The sequence below is a fragment of the Lates calcarifer genome, linkage group LG13 (genome assembly GCF_001640805.2).
Source record: "Lates calcarifer isolate ASB-BC8 linkage group LG13, TLL_Latcal_v3, whole genome shotgun sequence".
NCBI lineage: Eukaryota > Metazoa > Chordata > Actinopteri > Centropomidae > Lates > Lates calcarifer.
In genome coordinates, this window is record NC_066845.1 from 9951724 (window position 1) to 9972171 (window position 20448).

General features: G+C 42.6%; 1 protein-coding gene across 1 annotated transcript in view; it reads left to right on the plus strand.

The window, feature by feature from the left end:
* Positions 1-283: 283 nt before the first annotated feature.
* Positions 284-20448, plus strand: part of ank1a (ankyrin 1, erythrocytic a) — a 101128-nt gene continuing 80963 nt past the window's right edge. The window contains exon 1 of the mRNA XM_018668615.2: positions 284-744. Coding sequence (XP_018524131.1) covers positions 619-744 — 126 coding nt within the window. The 5' untranslated portion in view covers positions 284-618. The remainder of the gene's footprint in view (positions 745-20448) is intronic.

Genomic DNA, 20448 nt, shown 5'->3' on the forward strand with positions numbered 1-20448 from the left:
CATCCCTTTTTAATCTTTCTTGATGGGGGGGGGGGGTATGTTCGGTGAACAGTTTTATAGCATGTGTGAAGCAGTGAAAGCAGGGATGATGTAGCGAAGAAAAACAAGTAAATAAGAAAAACCTGTTTGTTCATTGTTATTTACCAATTTTCTTCATGCACCGAGAGGGAGGGAGACCAGAGAGGAAAACAGCAGAAAAAAACGGAGCGAAGGAAGAGTACATGAACGATTGAGAGAGGGAGAGTGTGTGAGCATTGGACAGAGAGAGAGAGAGAGAGGGAGAGAGAGAGTGAGGGAGAGAGGGGGAGAGAGAGCTGCGCTGCAGTAGCATCCCACAGCAGACGGCTGAGGACTGCCGGTGTGTATGTGACTGCACTGCTGAAGAGGAGGAGGAGGAGTAGGAGGCAGAGGGTGAGCACGCTCGCAGACTCTGCAGGGCCATAGAGGAACACAGCAGCAGCAGCAGCAGCACCGGCGGCGGCGGCAGCAGCAGCAGCAGCAGCAGTAGTGGTGCTAGTGTTGGCCCGAACCAGGTACCAAGACCCCCCCTCCTCTGCCAGTCCACCGGTGTAAGATCCTGGACACGCCAACGCCGCCTAGACCCCCACCACAGACGCCATGGCACAAGCGGCCAAACATCTCCGCAAGAACAAGGATTTAGAAGCCCAGGCAGAGCAGGAGCGCAAAGAGAAGGAGGAGGAGAGGGTCAAAAAGAGGAGTCGTTCACGGGATAAAAAGCGCAAGGTACTGGGACTATTCACAGGTGGGGTAGCCAGGGGTGGGGTGCTGGTTGGGGAGTGGGGGGATAGGGGTGGGGAGGGAGGGGGCAGCCAGAGAGGGGGGCAGGAAGGTTGAGATGCTCCCTCCCACCCCCCTTCTTTCTCTGTCATGCTAAGCTGTGGTCAGGGGTGCCGGGGCACACATGGAAACCCAGTCACGAGTGTGTTTCTACTGTGTGTACACAGAGTCTCCCTGGCACACATGTATGTCCTGCGCATACAGACACGGGGAAACGGTACAACACACTGCATGCTCTCCTACTCCTCTCGACTGCTTTATACCCGCTTTATTGACTGTCCCGTCTAAGCCGTCTGATAAGGCAGTGGAGTACTCTACCTCTCACTGTGTCTCCGTCCCTCTTCACATCTCTGTATCGTCCCCTCTCTCTTGTCTCCTCTCTTTCTTTTGTTTTCACACTGCGGTATGGTGTCAGTGAGAGAAATTTCACTACAGTGCTAATCTTCCACGAGGACAGCTACAGTCCGTTCTCTCCTCTCAGCTTTTCCTCTATGTGGCATTGTAATGACTGCAGAGCGATACCTGCAGGCTTCTTTCTGTCTGACTGAGAAGTCCCAGGCAGAGCTGGAGCAACTGGCGCACGGGGGTGGGGTGGTGGTGGTGGTGGGGTCTTGTTGTAAACAATAAATCTCTGCTCTGCCAGTCACCGACTGCAGGGACATATCATCAAGCTTCCGAGTCTACTTTATTCCTCTGGCCGCTCGTCGCATTTCACTCAAACTCATTAATGAAAATGAGTCATCTGCAGATTGTGCTGTTGTGTATTGGTGGCAAATTGGCAACCGAGTATGAGTCCAGCCGCCGTGCGAGCCTGCCCTGTGCCAGGCTGGCTGTAAACCAATCTGATGCTGATGCAGTAGAGACAGTGTCATGGACAAACGCACAGTACAGCTTCCACTTTCCCAGAGAGGGGAGGCAGGGCTGAAAGGGCCCGTACACGGATTAGATTTTTCTTTTTTCAGTGTGCTTGTACAAAGTAGAGTAAGAAGGGGTTAGATGGTGTGTTTGAGCAAAATCAAAGGAAGAAAAGAAAGAAAGAGAGTGAGAAGAGAGGGGAAGGTGGTATGACTCAGATACACCCAGGGTGGTTGTCTCTGAACAGGGGTTTGCTCCACAGCTCTTTTTGTTTCAGACCCAGACCCAGTCGTTTCATCACAGACCCCGCTGGTCTGTCTGTGATGACTGACGCCGGTGACGCCTAAGTTAAGGTTTCTTTATATTCCTCAGCTCTACCCTCTCTGACAGACAGATCCTATCAACCTCTCTAAAAGAACCAGTGTGTGAAAACTGATACACAGATGCCTGTGGGTAATATGCATGTGTGCGTGTGTGTGCAATGTGCAAGTCAGGCAAGAGGAGGTTCAAGAAGGGAAAACCTGCAGCTCTGACAGAATGAATGAGGCAGGGATGAGATTTCTGGTGAGGTTACTGATGCAGCCCAACTTTGACTGAAAGTGTGTGGTTTCACAGGATCCCATATCACTTACGTAACCATCATGCAGCTTAAGTCGTTCAAATAAGCTTCCTGACTCCCCTCCAGCTCCCCCTCCCAACCTCCCTTCCTTTTTTAAACACCGGCTTACAGCCATTCCTGGTTTCTGGAGCAGATGTTAATACTGGGGGAATTCTCTTTCTTTATCTCTCTTTCTCTCCAGTGCCCTCTTTGTTTCCTCTCTGTTGCCTGCAGCTATGAAGTCAGAGTCATAACTTGACTGATTGTGTTTCCTACCATTGCATGTTGGTTAACAAAATTACCGTCGCACTTGGTCATTTCCCTTTTGTTTGCCACTAGACACCTGTTTTGTTTTTTTCGGTAGTTGTACCATTAGCTGTCTCGTGTATCGACCTGCACCTCGGGAGTGTCCCTATCCTCGCGGTGTAGGCAAGGTCAACAGTTTTCTCTGTTACAGAATAACATTTTTTTTAATTATATGACTATTCACTATTTTACTCACACTTGTGTTAAAAACAGGCACACTCACCAGTTTTTTTTCTGTCATTTTGTTACCAACAAACCAGGCTTTTGTTATGTAAGTCTCAGTTTCCTTCTTCACTAGGGGCATTTCCATCCTTTATCCTGAGTTATTATGTGACAAATCATCAATCACATCACTCAAAGCTTCTCTTATTGATCCTTACGTGTCTTGCACAATGAATTGTTTCAACTTATGGTGCTTGATTTATTGTTGCTCATGTACTTTTTGCCTTTAAAGGATGGTAGTGTTAGTCGGTCAGCTGGCTGCTTAGACCATCACCTGGTTTAGTCTCCTTTAGTCGAGTTGGGTTTAATAAGTATTGTGGCTTCCAGGGGCTGATAGCTGATGTTTTTTAGTCAAAAGCTTTATTCGTTGTTTAGTAATTCATTTTGATTTAGGATCTTTTGAAGACATTACTTGATTTGCTCATCCTCTTTATTGTTTTAATCCCTATAATCTACTGTTTGTGACTAATGTATGTCGCTGTTTTATGTGATTATTTCCATCCCTGTGGTGACATAAAACAGTGTCCGCTGATGAACGTCCAGAGTCATAAAGCAAACAATTCGTCATCAAAGGGTGAAAGTGCCATTTTAATTGGCTTCATGGTGTAGTGGTATTATACAGCACAGGTCAGTTGCTGAGCAGTGGATAATGTTGTCCTCAAATTACTTTTATTGATGAGTTTGCTCCTCTTGAAAAATGAGCATTGTCAGGATGCGAACAAAGCCCTATTGTCCTAGTCAGCACCTATTTTCACCTCATTCTGTATGTGTGTTTGTGTCTACATCCAAAGCTGCTTCAGAGTGAAGTGGTTTACCTGACGACAATGGCCCTGAAGTACCAGGTAGTGCTTTGCTGTGTGCATCGTTTGTCTCATATCAGCATCACGGCTAAAAATGGAGAAAAAAAATGTATCTAGTGCAGTTTTCATTTTAGGCTGTTTACTTTATTAAAGATTCAGGACTCTTCCAAGGTCACAGGAAATGTACACCTGGTATTTATTTCTAAACAGACAGTTTGAAAATATATTAACACTCCAGGGCCACAAAATTTTCTTTATCCTTCTTTACTAGTGTTATTTTGGCCCATACATTCTTAACATATTGGGAGCTTAATTTTGGTAGCTGGCAAAGGAAAACGTTTTTTATTTAATTGCAGTTATTTTTATCTTTCTCCATTTTGATGATCTGCTCTAAATGAAATGAAGAAAGACTAGTGGGATTGTGACCAGAAAACAGAGCCAAGTGTTCATCAATATGATCTATCTCTTCCTTTTGTTTCTCATCATGATGAAAAAGTCATTACATTTACCAGTGGATTGCTTTTTTTAAAAAAAATATAAAGTGCAATTTTAAGACCTAATAGCAAATTCTTAACAAAACAATAATGTGAATTTGTCTTGTGAGCTGGTATTAAAAGCCTGGACTCTTTATGACCATATAGATATTAGCTTCCTCCTATTACCACTTGTTTTAGTGCTACAATATGTGACTGTTATTTGATGAGCCCTCCAGGCTGTTTAACAAATCCAATAGTCGCGTTCAGGATGTATGTTCAGAGCAGTATTTTTGTGTGCAGTAATATGGATTTCTCTCTGGTGTCATTTGCTTTTTGCTCATTTGGTTGAACGAGTATGTGTATGTTTTGTGTTTCAGTGAGCACTAATCTGGAAACAATGTGGATACATTGGAATTCATATGTAAATCTCTTCACAGGCACCTGTTATATTTTTTACTGTTGTGATTAGAGCTGCAACTAACCATTATTTTTTATTCTTATCAAATTGCTTGTCCAACCTCTAGTTTGTTTAGTTTACGGTCATATAAGATTAATTAAACTTGCAAACACTTATAGCTGGAATCAGTGAATCTGTGGTACTTTTGCTTTAAAAATAACTTAAATGATTGATTATCAAATTTGTTGCAGATTAATTAATTGTAAAAATCCAGATATCTTTGGATTATTACCAATGTAAATCAGCAGTTTTTCTCTGACAGCAAATTTACATGCTCACCCAAAGCATGAGTTAAAATTAAAGTTGTCACTCTTTAGTGTATTGTTATTAATACCGTAGGGCTCCAAGTAATGATTATTTTCATGACTGATTATTATGATGATTATTTTCTTTATTAATCATTTTATCTTTTGATCTACAAAACAAAATCTAACTCTATGTTTGGGCTATAAAATGTTAGAAAACAGAGCAGTATGCCCTTCACACTTTCCTAGCGCCCAAGATGATGTCATCAAAAAGCTATTAAATTATACTGTAACATCAGACATCACAGAAAAAGCATCAAATTCTCACATTTGAGAAGCTGGAAATATCAAATGTTTTGCAGTTGTTCTTAGAAAATGACTGAAGAAATTCATTGATTATCTGATTAATTTTCAATTTCAACTGACTATTGTTGAATCGTAGCTATATGATATTGTATTAATGGGGGTATCTGAGGATCCTTAGAATAATATAAAAGAATATGTTTTGTGGCTAAAGGGTCATCATTAGTGTTTGACTTGTCAGGCTGTTACTTACAAGGCAGTGAAGTGCAGAGGAACAGAGTCGTGGCAGCTGAGGACTGACCTATTAGTGGTTCTGTTTCTCAGACTCATCAATACAGTAAGTCTGGTCAGGAGGCATTATGGCTCCTTTGTAGCTGTATATTGTCTGGCACTCAGAGGTGTTGGCTGCAGATCACAGCTAATCAGGCATCTTAAAGGTAAAAATCAGTTGCATAGACAGCTCATTGTCCTAAACAACCACTGTGATGCAGGACTGTGCAACTAATATGGCTGCCAGCGAACATTGCAATGGTGAAAGTACCTATCTAAGTGCTATCTCCATCTTCATATAAAGCGGAGGTGGCAGCAGTAGATCAGCATTCCAGCCTCGTCTCTGTCTGCCCTCCAAAATCTCTTACCCTCCCCTGCCTGAACAGGAAGCAGAGCCCTCACTGAGGTTAATGTGTCGATGTCTGAGACAGATTGGTATTGTAGTGTTGTCTATGTGTTGATGCTGCGTTTATGTGTATGTTGGACTGTGTGTGTTTTGAGTGTTTGCTCAGGTTTGGTGCAGTGGATTAGGGTGCTACAGCAGTGACTAAGCCCATCAGAGCCAAATCTAGCACCTGTCTGCTGATCAGCCCTGCTGGCCTGCTTACCTGCACCTCCATTGGCTGTGATCAAAGTAAATGAATCTTAAATGAACCATTCTTCAGGTCAAACCATTGGGAGATGGTTAATTAGTTTCATCATTGGCTGCTACAACATGTAAATACTTAAAGTTTTTATAGGTGTTCTTTCTTTGTCTCTTCCTTTGACTTGGCTTCAGTCAATATCTGTTTCAGGCTCAAGGCAAATAAATAGTGGCCTCTTACTTCACCTCTTCTGTGTATCATTAGTTGGAAATTGGCTGGTCCAACCAGCTCGGGCTACATTATTTTTCTGATGAATTGTTTGGCCTATGGAATATCAGAAAATCAGACATTGCTTGTTTTGTCCAGCCAACAATCCTAAACCTGAACATATTTGGTTTAAAGTGACGTCAAACAGAGAAAAGCAGCACATATTTTGGCATTTACACAATCAGTCAATTGATCATCAAAAGTGCAGACAATACATTTTGGTCCATGGACTCAGAAAACATTTCAGCCATAGGTTTACCAGTAAGTTTACCACTCATTTCTGTCTTGTCAGATGCTTAGAGAAAATCCCAACAGAGTGGAGCCAGGGCAGAGCTGACTAAAGTGTGAATGTGATAGCTTACGACACCTGTCAATCAAGGCACCCCAAATGCTCCAAACATACTTCTGTTTGAGCCTTCTTCAAAACAGTGTTACACATAAGAAATAGAATATGCTGTATTCGTGCTAAGCTAGCCTAACCCACAAGTGCGCCTACCCAAAATGTCAAACTATTCCTCTCTGAGCTCTGTGCAAACATTGTATTTCCTTTTTGTGCTGTAATGGAAATTGGAGATTTTCCCAAGACAAGTGACTGTAGTTTATTTCAATTCCACATAGATCTTGGTTTTAATTAGGGCCCGAGCAACGAGTTGCGTGGGCCCAACGGGGCCATGCAACGAGTTGCAAGGACCCTCTTGTTTTCGGTCGGTTTATTATTATTAGGGCCCGAGCAACGAGTTGCGTGGGCCCAACGGGGCCATGCAACGAGTTGCAAGGACCCTCTTGTTTTCGTTCGGTTTATTATTAGGGCCCGAGCAACGAGTTGCGTGGGCCCAACGGGGCCATGCAACGAGTTGCAAGGACCCTCTTGTTTTCGTTCGGTTTATTATTATTAGGGCCCGAGCAACGAGTTGCGTGGGCCCAACGGGGCCATGCAACGAGTTGCAAGGACCCTCTTGTTTTCGTTCGGTTTATTATTATTATTATTATTATTATTTTTTTTCTTCTTTTTCCGCCTCTTTGATCGCCTTTTTGAGGGCCTTAAAATGCGTCAAAACTCCTGAAAATTTGCAGACGCGTCAGGCACGGCGAAAAATTTAAGAATTTAGGGGTCTTGAGCATGGGTGTGGCAAAATGGCCTCGGTAGCGCCACCTACATTTTTAACGGAACAGCCCCTCAAGCCCGTTGCGCCTAAAAATCTGAAAATCTGCACACATATGTAACATCCCATGACGCACCAAAAAGTCTCTTGGAGCCATATTCTAAACCCAACAGAAAGTATTTTTATTTTGACCGGAAGGTGAAAAAATTGTGTGTTTTTGGCCATTTCCAGGGGTCGCTTGAACGCGAACTAGTCCTAGACGCATTATCCGATTGACTTCAAAATTTGATAATTTGTTCTTAAGACATAGACGAAGTTAAATTGCAAAAGTTTCGGACTTTTCATTGAAGGGCGTGGAAGTTATGGCCCCTCAAAGTTCGATCACTCGCCACAAAACAGGAAGTTGCTTTAAATTTGCTATATTTCGGCCATACTTTGTCCAAACTGCATCAAACTTTACAGGATTGTTAATGGTACCTATCTGCACACATCCATATGTCAATATTCATACAATTGTTGTAGCACCACCTATTTATAGCAGGAAATGACATATTTTATAGTGTGATGTCCAGTTTCTAGACGGGTGACCAGATTCACTTCAAATGTTGTCAGGACAGACTTAAGGATTTTTGGAAGACTGGCTCCGAAAATTGTGAGTTTGGGTCGAAGCGTGTGCCGGTTCTGGCCCGTCAAAGTTCAGAAACCCAACTTCCTGTTTGAAACCTCAGATTTTGGGGTAACTTCCTGTTGCGACTCTCTACTTTATCCTACAGATGGAGCCATTGTATTACTCTTTGATGGGTTTTTGGAAGGGGGTCTCTGTGTGTGTGTGTCTGTGTGTGTCTGAGGGGGGAGGGGAAGAGGAGTTGATTGTGTCTGTGAGAAGCTGCCACAGGGAGGTTACAGTCAATAGAGCCATGATCTGTCACAGATGATGAGCTCTGAATAATATTATCACAGAAAATAATTAGCATAAAAGCTTTTATTTAAAATTTTTACATCTGGGAAGTGTGAACTGTTACGCCAGCGTGTGCCCTGCGACCTGCGTTGACCCCGCGGTTGCCGGGGTCCCGCGGTCGCCGCTCCCCCGACGGGCGCCGGGTGCGAGGGCCCGTTCAACGCTGCTCGCAGCTTTAATTAGGGCCCGAGCAACGAGTTGCGTGGGCCCAACGGGGCCATGCAACGAGTTGCAAGGACCCTCTTGTTTTCGGTCTGTTTATTATTATTATTATTATTATTATTAGGGCCCGAGCAACGAGTTGCGTGGGCCCAACGGGGCCATGCAACGAGTTGCAAGGACCCTCTTGTTTTCGGTCTGTTTATTATTATTATTATTATTATTATTATTATTATTATTATTTTTTCTTCTTTTTCCGCCTCTTAGATCGGCTTTTTGAGGGCCTTAACATGCGTGAAAACTTACCAAAATTTGCAGACGCGTCAGGCACGGCGAAAAATTTAATAATTTAGGGGTCTTGAGCATGGGCGTGGTAAAATGCCCTCGGTAGCGCCACCTACATTTTTAAACGGAACAGCCCCTCAAGCCCGTTGCGCCTAAAAATCTGAAAATCTGCACACATATGTAACATCCCATGACGCACCAAAAAGTCTCTTGGAGCCATATTCTAAACCCAACAGAAAGTATTTTTATTTTGACCGGAAGGTGAAAAAATTGTGTGTTTTTGGCCATTTCCAGGGGTCGCTTGAACGCGAACTAGTCCTAGACGCATTATCCCATTGACTTCAAAACTTAATAGTATGTTCTTAAGACATAGACGATGTTAAATTGCGGCAGATTTTGAGTTTTTGTTGAAGGGCGTGGAAGTTATGGCCCCTCAAAGTTCGATTACTCGCCACGAAACAGGAAGTTGCTTTATTTTTGCTATATTTCGGCCATACTTTGTCCAAACTGCATCAAACTTTACAGGATTGTTAATGGTACCTATCTGCACACATCCATATGTCAATATTCATACAATTGTTGTAGCGCCACCTATTTATAGCAGGAAATGACATATTTTATAGTGTGATGTCCAGTTTCTAGACGGGTGACCAGATTCACTTCAAATGTTGTCAGCCCCTCCTTGACAATTTTTGGAAGAAGTCCTCCGAAAATTGTGAGTTTGGGTCGAAGCGTGTGCCGGTTCTGGCCCGTCAAAGTTCGGAAACCCAACTTCCTGTTTGAAACCTCAGATTTTGGGGTAACTTCCTGTTGCGACTCTCTACTTTATCCTACAGATGGAGCCATTGTATTACTCTTTGATGGGTTTTTGGAAGGGGGTCTCTGTGTGTGTGTGTCTGTGTGTGTGTGTTTGAGGGGGGAGGGGAAGAGGAGTTGATTGAGTCTGTGAGAAGCTGCCACAGAGAGGTTACAGTCAGGAGAGCCAAGAGCTGTCACAGATGATGAGCTCTGAAAAATATTATCACAGAAAATAATTAGCATAAAAGCTTTTATTTTAAATTTGTTGCAACAAATTCAGGTTTCTTACAGCATTTTCCTTATTGAAAACTAAATTCTACCTGAAATGTATCAATAAAAATCTTCTTTTGCAGTTAATGTCACCAGTTTATAGTTTAGTTTTAATAGCATTCCCTGTTACTGATGTGCCTTTAATTATCGGTTCTATCAGGGATCATTTATGTGTTTATCTTACGGGGGTGAGCCACCTCACAGGTTGGTTATATTACCTGTTGACCTCAGCTCAGTGAGCTAAGACAATGTTTAATGCAGTGTTTTTTCTGATATGAAAATGGATATTATTCAGCACATCTAACCTCAGCAGGCCCCTCTTCAGAAACTCATATCTGCAGATGTCAAAGCTGGCTCAAACGTTGTCCACAGTCTCATGACATGTTTAACACGAAGCACAGCACGCTGGTTAAGCTCATGGCAAACTGTTACTAACAGCTAAAATGAAAGCTTGTCTGTATGTAGTCTAACTGGTTAGTTTGTCACTAATCTCCAAATTTTGCAAATTGCTATAAACTTCACTCTCTTAAACCAGTAACAGTCTGAGCTGGACTGATAGGGGTCTGTATGGATAAAGATAAAATCCTAATGATACCCATCCCTACAGCTGGTTAGTGGCTTCGCCCTGACTTTAGGCAGATGAGATATTCACTGTTCAAATAACTTCATTATAAGCCTTGTTTAAGCATAAATGATTTATATATGCACCCAATAACAGAACTTGCAAAAAAATGCTTTTGCTCAAAGCTCAAAGCTTGTAAACTCAAGTTAAAACTGAGTTTTATCTCCTTTTGGGAGGGGGTATCTGTGTGTGTGTGTGTGTGTTTGTGTTTGTGTTTGTGTTTGAGGGGGGAGGGGAAGAGGAGTTGATTGAGTCTGTGAGAAGCTGCCACAGAGAGGTTACAGTCAAGAGAGCCAAGAGCTGTCACAGATGATGAGCTCTGAAAAATATTATCACAGAAAATAATTAGCATAAAAGCTTTTATTTAAAATTTTTACATCTCGGAAGTGTGAACTGTTACGCCAGCGTGTGCCCTGCGACCTGCGTTGACCCCGCGGTTGCCGGGGTCCCGCGGTCGCCGCTCCCCCGACGGGCGCCGGGTGCGAGGGCCCGTTCAACGCTGCTCGCAGCTTTAATTATTATTATTATTATTTTTTTTCTTCTTTTTCCGCCTCTTAGATCGGCTTTTTGAGGGCCTTAACATGCGTGAAAACTTACCAAAATTTGCAGACGCGTCAGGCACGGCGAAAAATTTAATAATTTAGGGGTCTTGAGCATGGGCGTGGTAAAATGCCCTCGGTAGCGCCACCTACATTTTTAAACGGAACAGCCCCTCAAGCCCGTTGCGCCTAAAAATCTGAAAATCTGCACACATATGTAACATCCCATGACGCACCAAAAAGTCTCTTGGAGCCATATTCTAAACCCAACAGAAAGTATTTTTATTTTGACCGGAAGGTGAAAAAATTGTGTGTTTTTGGCCATTTCCAGGGGTCGCTTGAACGCGAACTAGTCCTAGACGCATTATCCCATTGACTTCAAAACTTAATAGTATGTTCTTAAGACATAGACGATGTTAAATTGCGGCAGATTTTGAGTTTTTGTTGAAGGGCGTGGAAGTTATGGCCCCTCAAAGTTCGATTACTCGCCACGAAACAGGAAGTTGCTTTATTTTTGCTATATTTCGGCCATACTTTGTCCAAACTGCATCAAACTTTACAGGATTGTTAATGGTACCTATCTGCACACATCCATATGTCAATATTCATACAATTGTTGTAGCGCCACCTATTTATAGCAGGAAATGACATATTTTATAGTGTGATGTCCAGTTTCTAGACGGGTGACCAGATTCACTTCAAATGTTGTCAGCCCCTCCTTGACAATTTTTGGAAGAAGTCCTCCGAAAATTGTGAGTTTGGGTCGAAGCGTGTGCCGGTTCTGGCCCGTCAAAGTTCGGAAACCCAACTTCCTGTTTGAAACCTCAGATTTTGGGGTAACTTCCTGTTGCGACTCTCTACTTTATCCTACAGATGGAGCCATTGTATTACTCTTTGATGGGTTTTTGGAAGGGGGTCTCTGTGTGTGTGTGTCTGTGTGTGTGTGTTTGAGGGGGGAGGGGAAGAGGAGTTGATTGAGTCTGTGAGAAGCTGCCACAGGGAGGTTACAGTCAGGAGAGCCAAGAGCTGTCACAGATGATGAGCTCTGAAAAATATTATCACAGAAAATAATTAGCATAAAAGCTTTTATTTTAAATTTGTTGCAACAAATTCAGGTTTCTTACAGCATTTTCCTTATTGAAAACTAAATTCTACCTGAAATGTATCAATAAAAATCTTCTTTTGCAGTTAATGTCACCAGTTTATAGTTTAGTTTTAATAGCATTCCCTGTTACTGATGTGCCTTTAATTATCGGTTCTATCAGGGATCATTTATGTGTTTATCTTACGGGGGTGAGCCACCTCACAGGTTGGTTATATTACCTGTTGACCTCAGCTCAGTGAGCTAAGACAATGTTTAATGCAGTGTTTTTTCTGATATGAAAATGGATATTATTCAGCACATCTAACCTCAGCAGGCCCCTCTTCAGAAACTCATATCTGCAGATGTCAAAGCTGGCTCAAACGTTGTCCACAGTCTCATGACATGTTTAACACGAAGCACAGCACGCTGGTTAAGCTCATGGCAAACTGTTACTAACAGCTAAAATGAAAGCTTGTCTGTATGTAGTCTAACTGGTTAGTTTGTCACTAATCTCCAAATTTTGCAAATTGCTATAAACTTCACTCTCTTAAACCAGTAACAGTCTGAGCTGGACTGATAGGGGTCTGTATGGATAAAGATAAAATCCTAATGATACCCATCCCTACAGCTGGTTAGTGGCTTCGCCCTGACTTTAGGCAGATGAGATATTCACTGTTCAAATAACTTCATTATAACCCTTGTTTAAGCATAAATGATTTATATATGCACCCAATAACAGAACTTGCAAAAAAATGCTTTTGCTCAAAGCTCAAAGCTTGTAAACTCAAGTTAAAACTGAGTTTTATCTCCTTTTGGGAGGGGGTATCTGTGTGTGTGTGTGTGTGTTTGTGTTTGTGTTTGTGTTTGAGGGGGGAGGGGAAGAGGAGTTGATTGAGTCTGTGAGAAGCTGCCACAGAGAGGTTACAGTCAGGAGAGCCAAGAGCTGTCACAGATGATGAGCTCTGAAAAATATTATCACAGAAAATAATTAGCATAAAAGCTTTTATTTTAAATTTTTACATCTCGGAAGTGTGAACTGTTACGCCAGCGTGTGCCCTGCGACCTGCGTTGACCCCGCGGTTGCCGGGGTCCCGCGGTCGCCGCTCCCCCGACGGGCGCCGGGTGCGAGGGCCCGTTCAACGCTGCTCGCAGCTTTAATTATTATTATTATTATTTTTTTTCTTCTTTTTCCGCCTCTTTGATCGCCTTTTTGAGGGCCTTAAAATGCGTCAAAACTCCTGAAAATTTGCAGACGCATCAGGCACGGCGAAAAATTTAAGAATTTAGGGGTCTTGAGCATGGGTGTGGCAAAATGGCCTCGGTAGCGCCACCTACATTTTTAACGGAACAGCCCCTCAAGCCCGTTGCGCCTAAAAATCTGAAAATCTGCACACATATGTAACATCCCATGACGCACCAAAAAGTCTCTTGGAGCCATATTCTAAACCCAACAGAAAGTATTTTTATTTTGACCGGAAGGTGAAAAAATTGTGTGTTTTTGGCCATTTCCAGGGGTCGCTTGAACGCGAACTAGTCCTAGACGCATTATCCGATTGACTTCAAAATTTGATAATTTGTTCTTAAGACATAGACGAAGTTAAATTGCAAAAGTTTCGGACTTTTCATTGAAGGGCGTGGAAGTTATGGCCCCTCAAAGTTCGATTACTCGCCACGAAACAGGAAGTTGCTTTATATTTGCTATATTTCGGCCATACTTTGTCCAAACTGCATCAAACTTTACAGGATTGTTAATGGTACCTATCTGCACACATCCATATGTCAATATTCATACAATTGTTGTAGCACCACCTATTTATAGCAGGAAATTACATATTTTATAGTGTGATGTCCTGTTTCTAGACGGGTGACCAGATTCACTTCAAATGTTGTCAGGACAGACTTAAGGATTTTTGGAAGACTGGCTCCGAAAATTGTGAGTTTGGGTCGAAGCGTGTGCCGGTTCTGGCCCGTCAAAGTTCGGAAACCCAACTTCCTGTTTGAAACCTCAGATTTTGGGGTAACTTCCTGTTGCGACTCTCTACTTTATCCTACAGATGGAGCCATTGTATTACTCTTTGATGGGTTTTTGGAAGGGGGTCTCTGTGTGTGTGTGTCTGTGTGTGTCTGAGGGGGGAGGGGAAGAGGAGTTGATTGAGTCTGTGAGAACCTGCCACAGAGAGGTTACAGTCAGGAGAGCCAAGAGCTGTCACAGATGATGAGCTCTGAATAATATTATCACAGAAAATAATTAGCATAAAAGCTTTTATTTAAAATCTTTACATCTGGGAAGTGTGAACTGTTACGCCAGCGTGTGCCCTGCGACCTGCGTTGACCCCGCGGTTGCCGGGGTCCCGCGGTCGCCGCTCCCCCGACGGACGCCGGGTGCGAGGGCCCGTTCAACGCTGCTCGCAGCTTTAATTATTATTATTATTATTTTTTTTCTTCTTTTTCCGCCTCTTTGATCGCCTTTTTGAGGGCCTTAAAATGCGTCAAAACTCCTGAAAATTTGCAGACGCGTCAGGCACGGCGAAAAATTTAAGAATTTAGGGGTCTTGAGCATGGGTGTGGCAAAATGGCCTCGGTAGCGCCACCTACATTTTTAACGGAACAGCCCCTCAAGCCCGTTGCGCCTAAAAATCTGAAAATCTGCACACATATGTAACATCCCATGACGCACCAAAAAGTCTCTTGGAGCCATATTCTAAACCCAACAGAAAGTATTTTTATTTTGACCGGAAGGTGAAAAAATTGTGTGTTTTTGGCCATTTCCAGGGGTCGCTTGAACGCGAACTAGTCCTAGACGCATTATCCGATTGACTTCAAAATTTGATAATTTGTTCTTAAGACATAGACGAAGTTAAATTGCAAAAGTTTCGGACTTTTCATTGAAGGGCATGGAAGTTATGGCCCCTCAAAGTTCGATCACTCGCCACAAAACAGGAAGTTGCTTTAAATTTGCTATATTTCGGCCATACTTTGTCCAAACTGCATCAAACTTTACAGGATTGTTAATGGTACCTATCTGCACACATCCATATGTCAATATTCATACAATTGTTGTAGCACCACCTATTTATAGCAGGAAATGACATATTTTATAGTGTGATGTCCAGTTTCTAGACGGGTGACCAGATTCACTTCAAATGTTGTCAGGACAGACTTAAGGATTTTTGGAAGACTGGCTCCGAAAATTGTGAGTTTGGGTCGAAGCGTGTGCCGGTTCTGGCCCGTCAAAGTTCAGAAACCCAACTTCCTGTTTGAAACCTCAGATTTTGGGGTAACTTCCTGTTGCGACTCTCTACTTTATCCTACAGATGGAGCCATTGTATTACTCTTTGATGGGTTTTTGGAAGGGGGTCTCTGTGTGTGTGTGTCTGTGTGTGTCTGAGGGGGGAGGGGAAGAGGAGTTGATTGTGTCTGTGAGAAGCTGCCACAGGGAGGTTACAGTCAATAGAGCCATGATCTGTCACAGATGATGAGCTCTGAATAATATTATCACAGAAAATAATTAGCATAAAAGCTTTTATTTAAAATTTTTACATCTGGGAAGTGTGAACTGTTACGCCAGCGTGTGCCCTGCGACCTGCGTTGACCCCGCGGTTGCCGGGGTCCCGCGGTCGCCGCTCCCCCGACGGACGCCGGGTGCGAGGGCCCGTTCAACGCTGCTCGCAGCTTTAATTATTATTATTATTATTATTTTTTTTCTTCTTTTTCCGCCTCTTTGATCGCCTTTTTGAGGACCTTAACATGCGTCAAAACTCCTGAAAATTTGCAGACGCGTCAGGCACGGCGAAAAATTTAAGAATTTAGGGGTCTTGAGCATGGGTGTGGCAAAATGGCCTCGGTAGCGCCACCTACATTTTTAACGGAACAGCCCCTCAAGCCCGTTGCGCCTAAAAATCTGAAAATCTGCACACATATGTAACATCCCATGACGCACCAAAAAGTCTCTTGGAGCCATATTCTAAACCCAACAGAAAGTATTTTTATTTTGACCGGAAGGTGAAAAAATTGTGTGTTTTTGGCCATTTCCAGGGGTCGCTTGAACGCGAACTAGTCCTAGACGCATTATCCGATTGACTTCAAAATTTGATAATTTGTTCTTAAGACATAGACGAAGTTAAATTGCAAAAGTTTCGGACTTTTCATTGAAGGGCGTGGAAGTTATGGCCCCTCAAAGTTCGATTACTCGCCACGAAACAGGAAGTTGCTTTATTTTTGCTATATTTCGGCCATACTTTGTCCAAACTGCATCAAACTTTACAGGATTGTTAATGGTACCTATCTGCACACATCCATATGTCAATATTCATACAATTGTTGTAGCGCCACCTATTTATAGCAGGAAATGACATATTTTATAGTGTGATGTCCAGTTTCTAGACGGGTGACCAGATTCACTTCAAATGTTGTCAGCCCCTCCTTGACAATTTTTGGAAGAAGTCCTCCGAAAATTGTGAGTTTGGGTCGAAGCGTGTGCCGGTTCTGGCCCGTCAAAGTTCGGAAACCCAACTTCCTGTTTGAAACCTCAGATTTTGGGGTAACTTCCTGTTGCGACTCTCTACTTTATCCTATAGATGGAGCCATTGTATTACTCTTTGATGGGTTTTTGGAAGGGGGTCTCTGTGTGTGTGTGTCTGTGTGTGTGTGTTTGAGGGGGGAGGGGAAGAGGAGTTGATTGAGTCTGTGAGAAGCTAACACAGGGGAGGTTACAGTCAAGAGAGCCATGAGCTGTCACAGATGATGAGTTCTGAAAAATATTATCACAGAAAATAATTAGCATAAAAGCTTTTATTTTAAATTTGTTGCAACAAATTCAGGTTTCTTACACTGTTTCCCTTATTGAAAACTAAATTCTACCTGAAATGTATCAATAAAAATCTTCTTTTGCAGTTAATGTCACCAGTTTATAGTTTAGTTTTAATAGCATTCCCTGTCACTGATGTGCCTTTAATTATCGGTTCTATCAGGGATCATTTATGTGTTTATCTTACGGGGGTGAGCCACCTCACAGGTTGGTTATATTACCTGTTGACCTCAGCTCAGTGAGCTAAGACAATGTTTAATGCAGTGTTTTTTCTGATATGAAAATGGATATTATTCAGCACATCTAACCTCAGCAGGCCCCTCTTCAGAAACTCATATCTGCAGATGTCAAAGCTGGCTCAAAAAATTAAACTGGCTTCAAATTAATTTGAAGGAATTGTAGGTTATTTTGAATTCATGTAATCTTACCATATGTCTCCCCTTGACCAAAGTCTTTACAGTTTGGTTTTGATCAGTTAGGAAATTTCACAAGGGGTCGGCTGATATTTTCATGTTACACAGTGTACGGCGACAGGAAAAGTGCACGTCTACATCCACCGGCGTCGAGGTGAACCAGCTGAATATAAGCCACTCAAGTTGACGACAAGTGCATTGAAAAGTAAAAGCTGCTGGCCTTTACCTTTTCTTTGTAAAAGCGCCTGTTCGGCCAGTAGTTAGTAAAGTAATATTTTCAGCGTTGTCCACAGTCTCATGACATGTTTAACACGAAGCACAGCACGCTGGTTAAGCTCATGGCAAACTGTTACTAACAGCTAAAATGAAAGCTTGTCTGTATGTAGTCTAACTGGTTAGTTTGTCACTAATCTCCAAATTTTGCAAATTGCTATAAACTTCACTCTCTTAAACCAGTAACAGTCTGAGCTGGACTGATAGGAGTCTGTATGGATAAAGATAAAATCCTAATGATACCCATCCCTACAGCTGGTTAGTGGCTTCGCCCTGACTTTAGGCAGATGAGATATTCACTGTTCAAATAACTTCATTATAACCCTTGTTTAAGCATAAATGATTTATATATGCACCCAATAACAGAACTTGCAAAAAAATGCTTTTGCTCAAAGCTCAAAGCTTGTAAACTCAAGTTAAAACTGAGTTTTATCTCCTTTTGGGAGGGGGTATCTGTGTGTGTGTGTGTGTTTGTGTTTGTGTTTGAGGGGGGAGGGGAAGAGGAGTTGATTGAGTCTGTGAGAAGCTGCCACAGAGAGGTTACAGTCAGGAGAGCCAAGAGCTGTCACAGATGATGAGCTCTGAAAAATATTATCACAGAAAATAATTAGCATAAAAGCTTTTATTTAAAATTTTTACATCTGGGAAGTGTGAACTGTTACGCCAGCGTGTGCCCTGCGACCTGCGTTGACCCCGCGGTTGCCGGGGTCCCGCGGTCGCCGCTCCCCCGACAGGCGCCGGGTGCGAGGGCCCGTTCAACGCTGCTCGCAGCTTTAATTATTATTATTATTATTTTTTTTCTTCTTTTTCCGCCTCTTTGATCGCCTTTTTGAGGGCCTTAACATGCGTCAAAACTCCTGAAAATTTGCAGACGCGTCAGGCACGGCGAAAAATTTAAGAATTTAGGGGTCTTGAGCATGGGTGTGGCAAAATGGCCTCGGTAGCGCCACCTACATTTTTAAACGGAACAGCCCCTCAAGCCCGTTGCGCCTAAAAATCTGAAAATCTGCACACATATGTAACATCCCATGACGCACCAAAAAGTCTCTTGGAGCCATATCCTAAACCCAACAGAAAGTATTTTTATTTTGACCGGAAGGTGAAAAAATTGTGTGTTTTTGGCCATTTCCAGGGGTCGCTTGAACGCGAACTAGTCCTAGACGCATTATCCGATTGACTTCAAAATTTGATAATTTGTTCTTAAGACATAGACGAAGTTAAATTGCAAAAGTTTCGGACTTTTCATTGAAGGGCGTGGAAGTTATGGCCCCTCAAAGTTCGATCACTCGCCACAAAACAGGAAGTTGCTTTAAATTTGCTATATTTCGGCCATACTTTGTCCAAACTGCATCAAACTTTACAGGATTGTTAATGGTACCTATCTGCACACATCCATATGTCAATATTCATACAATTGTTGTAGCGCCACCTATTTATAGCAGGAAATGACATATTTTATAGTGTGATGTCCAGTTTCTAGACGGGTGACCAGATTCACTTCAAATGTTGTCAGCCCCTCCTTGACGATTTTTGGAAGACGTCCTCCGAAAATTGTGAGTTTTGGTCGAAGCGTGTGCCTGTTCTGGCCCGTCAAAGTTCAGAAACCCAACTTCCTGTTTGAAACCTCAGATTTTGGGGTAACTTCCTGTTGCGACTCTCTACTTTATCCTATAGATGGAGCCATTGTATTACTCTTTGATGGATTTTTGGAGAGGGGTCTCTGTGTGTGTGTGTGTGTGTGTGTGTGTGTGTGTGTGTGTGTGTTTGTGTTTGTGTTTGAGGGGGGAGGGGAAGAGGAGTTGATTGAGTCTGTGAGAAGCTGCCACAGAGAGGTTACAGTCAGGAGAGCCAAGAGCTGCTTTACACGCGGGATAAAAACTTCAGTTAAGATTTGAGCTGTCACTTGAGAAAGCATCATTCCAAAAACTAAGGAAATCACTGTAGACTTGAAGAAAAGAATTGTCGATGCTCAGGAAGCAGGAGAAGGATATACAAAGTTATCACAGCATTTCCAAGCGTCAAGAACTCAAATGAGAAGCGTCACCGAGAAATTCAAGGAGAGCCACACTGTGCAGAACAAGCCTGGCAGAGGTAGGAAGCCAAAGATTTCAATGACCCTGGAAAGAAAACCAGTGAGAGACCTGTCTAAAAACCCCATAAACGCTGCCAAGACACTAGTGAATGACTAAGTTAAGTCTGAAATTGTAGCCTCAAAGAAGATTACATGAATTCATGTAATCTTACCATATGTCTCCCCTTGACCAAAGCTGAGCGTGGATTGATGCTGTCTTTACAGTTTGGTTTTGATCAGTTAGGAAATTTCACAAGGGGTCAGCTGATTTTTTCGTGTTACTCTGTACGGCAACAGGAAAAGTGCATGTCTACATCCACCGGCGTCGAGGTGAACCAGCTGAATATAAGCCACTCAAGTTGACGACAAGTGCATTGAAAAGTAAAAGCTGCTGGCCTTTACCTTTTCTTTGTCAAAGCGCCTGTTCAGCCAGTAGTTAGTAAAGTAATATTTTCAGCGTTGTCCACAGTCTCATGACATGTTTAACAGGAAGCACAGCACGCTGGTTAAGCTCATGGCAAACTGTTACTAACAGCTAAAATGAAAGCTTGTCTGTATGTAGTCTAACTGGTTAGTTTGTCACTAATCTCCAAATTTTGCAAATTGCTATAAACTTCACTCTCTTAAACCAGTAACAGTCTGAGCTGGACTGATAGGAGTCTGTATGGCTAAAGATAAAATCCTAATGATACCCATCCCTACAGCTGGTTAGTGGCTTCGCCCTGACTTTAGGCAGATGAAAAATTCACTATTCAAATAAGTTCATTATAAGCCTTGTTTAAGCATAAATGATTTATATATGCACCCAATAACAGAACTTAAAAAAATGCTTTTGCTCAAAGCTCAAAGCTTGTAAACTCAAGTTAAAACTGAGTTTTATCTCCT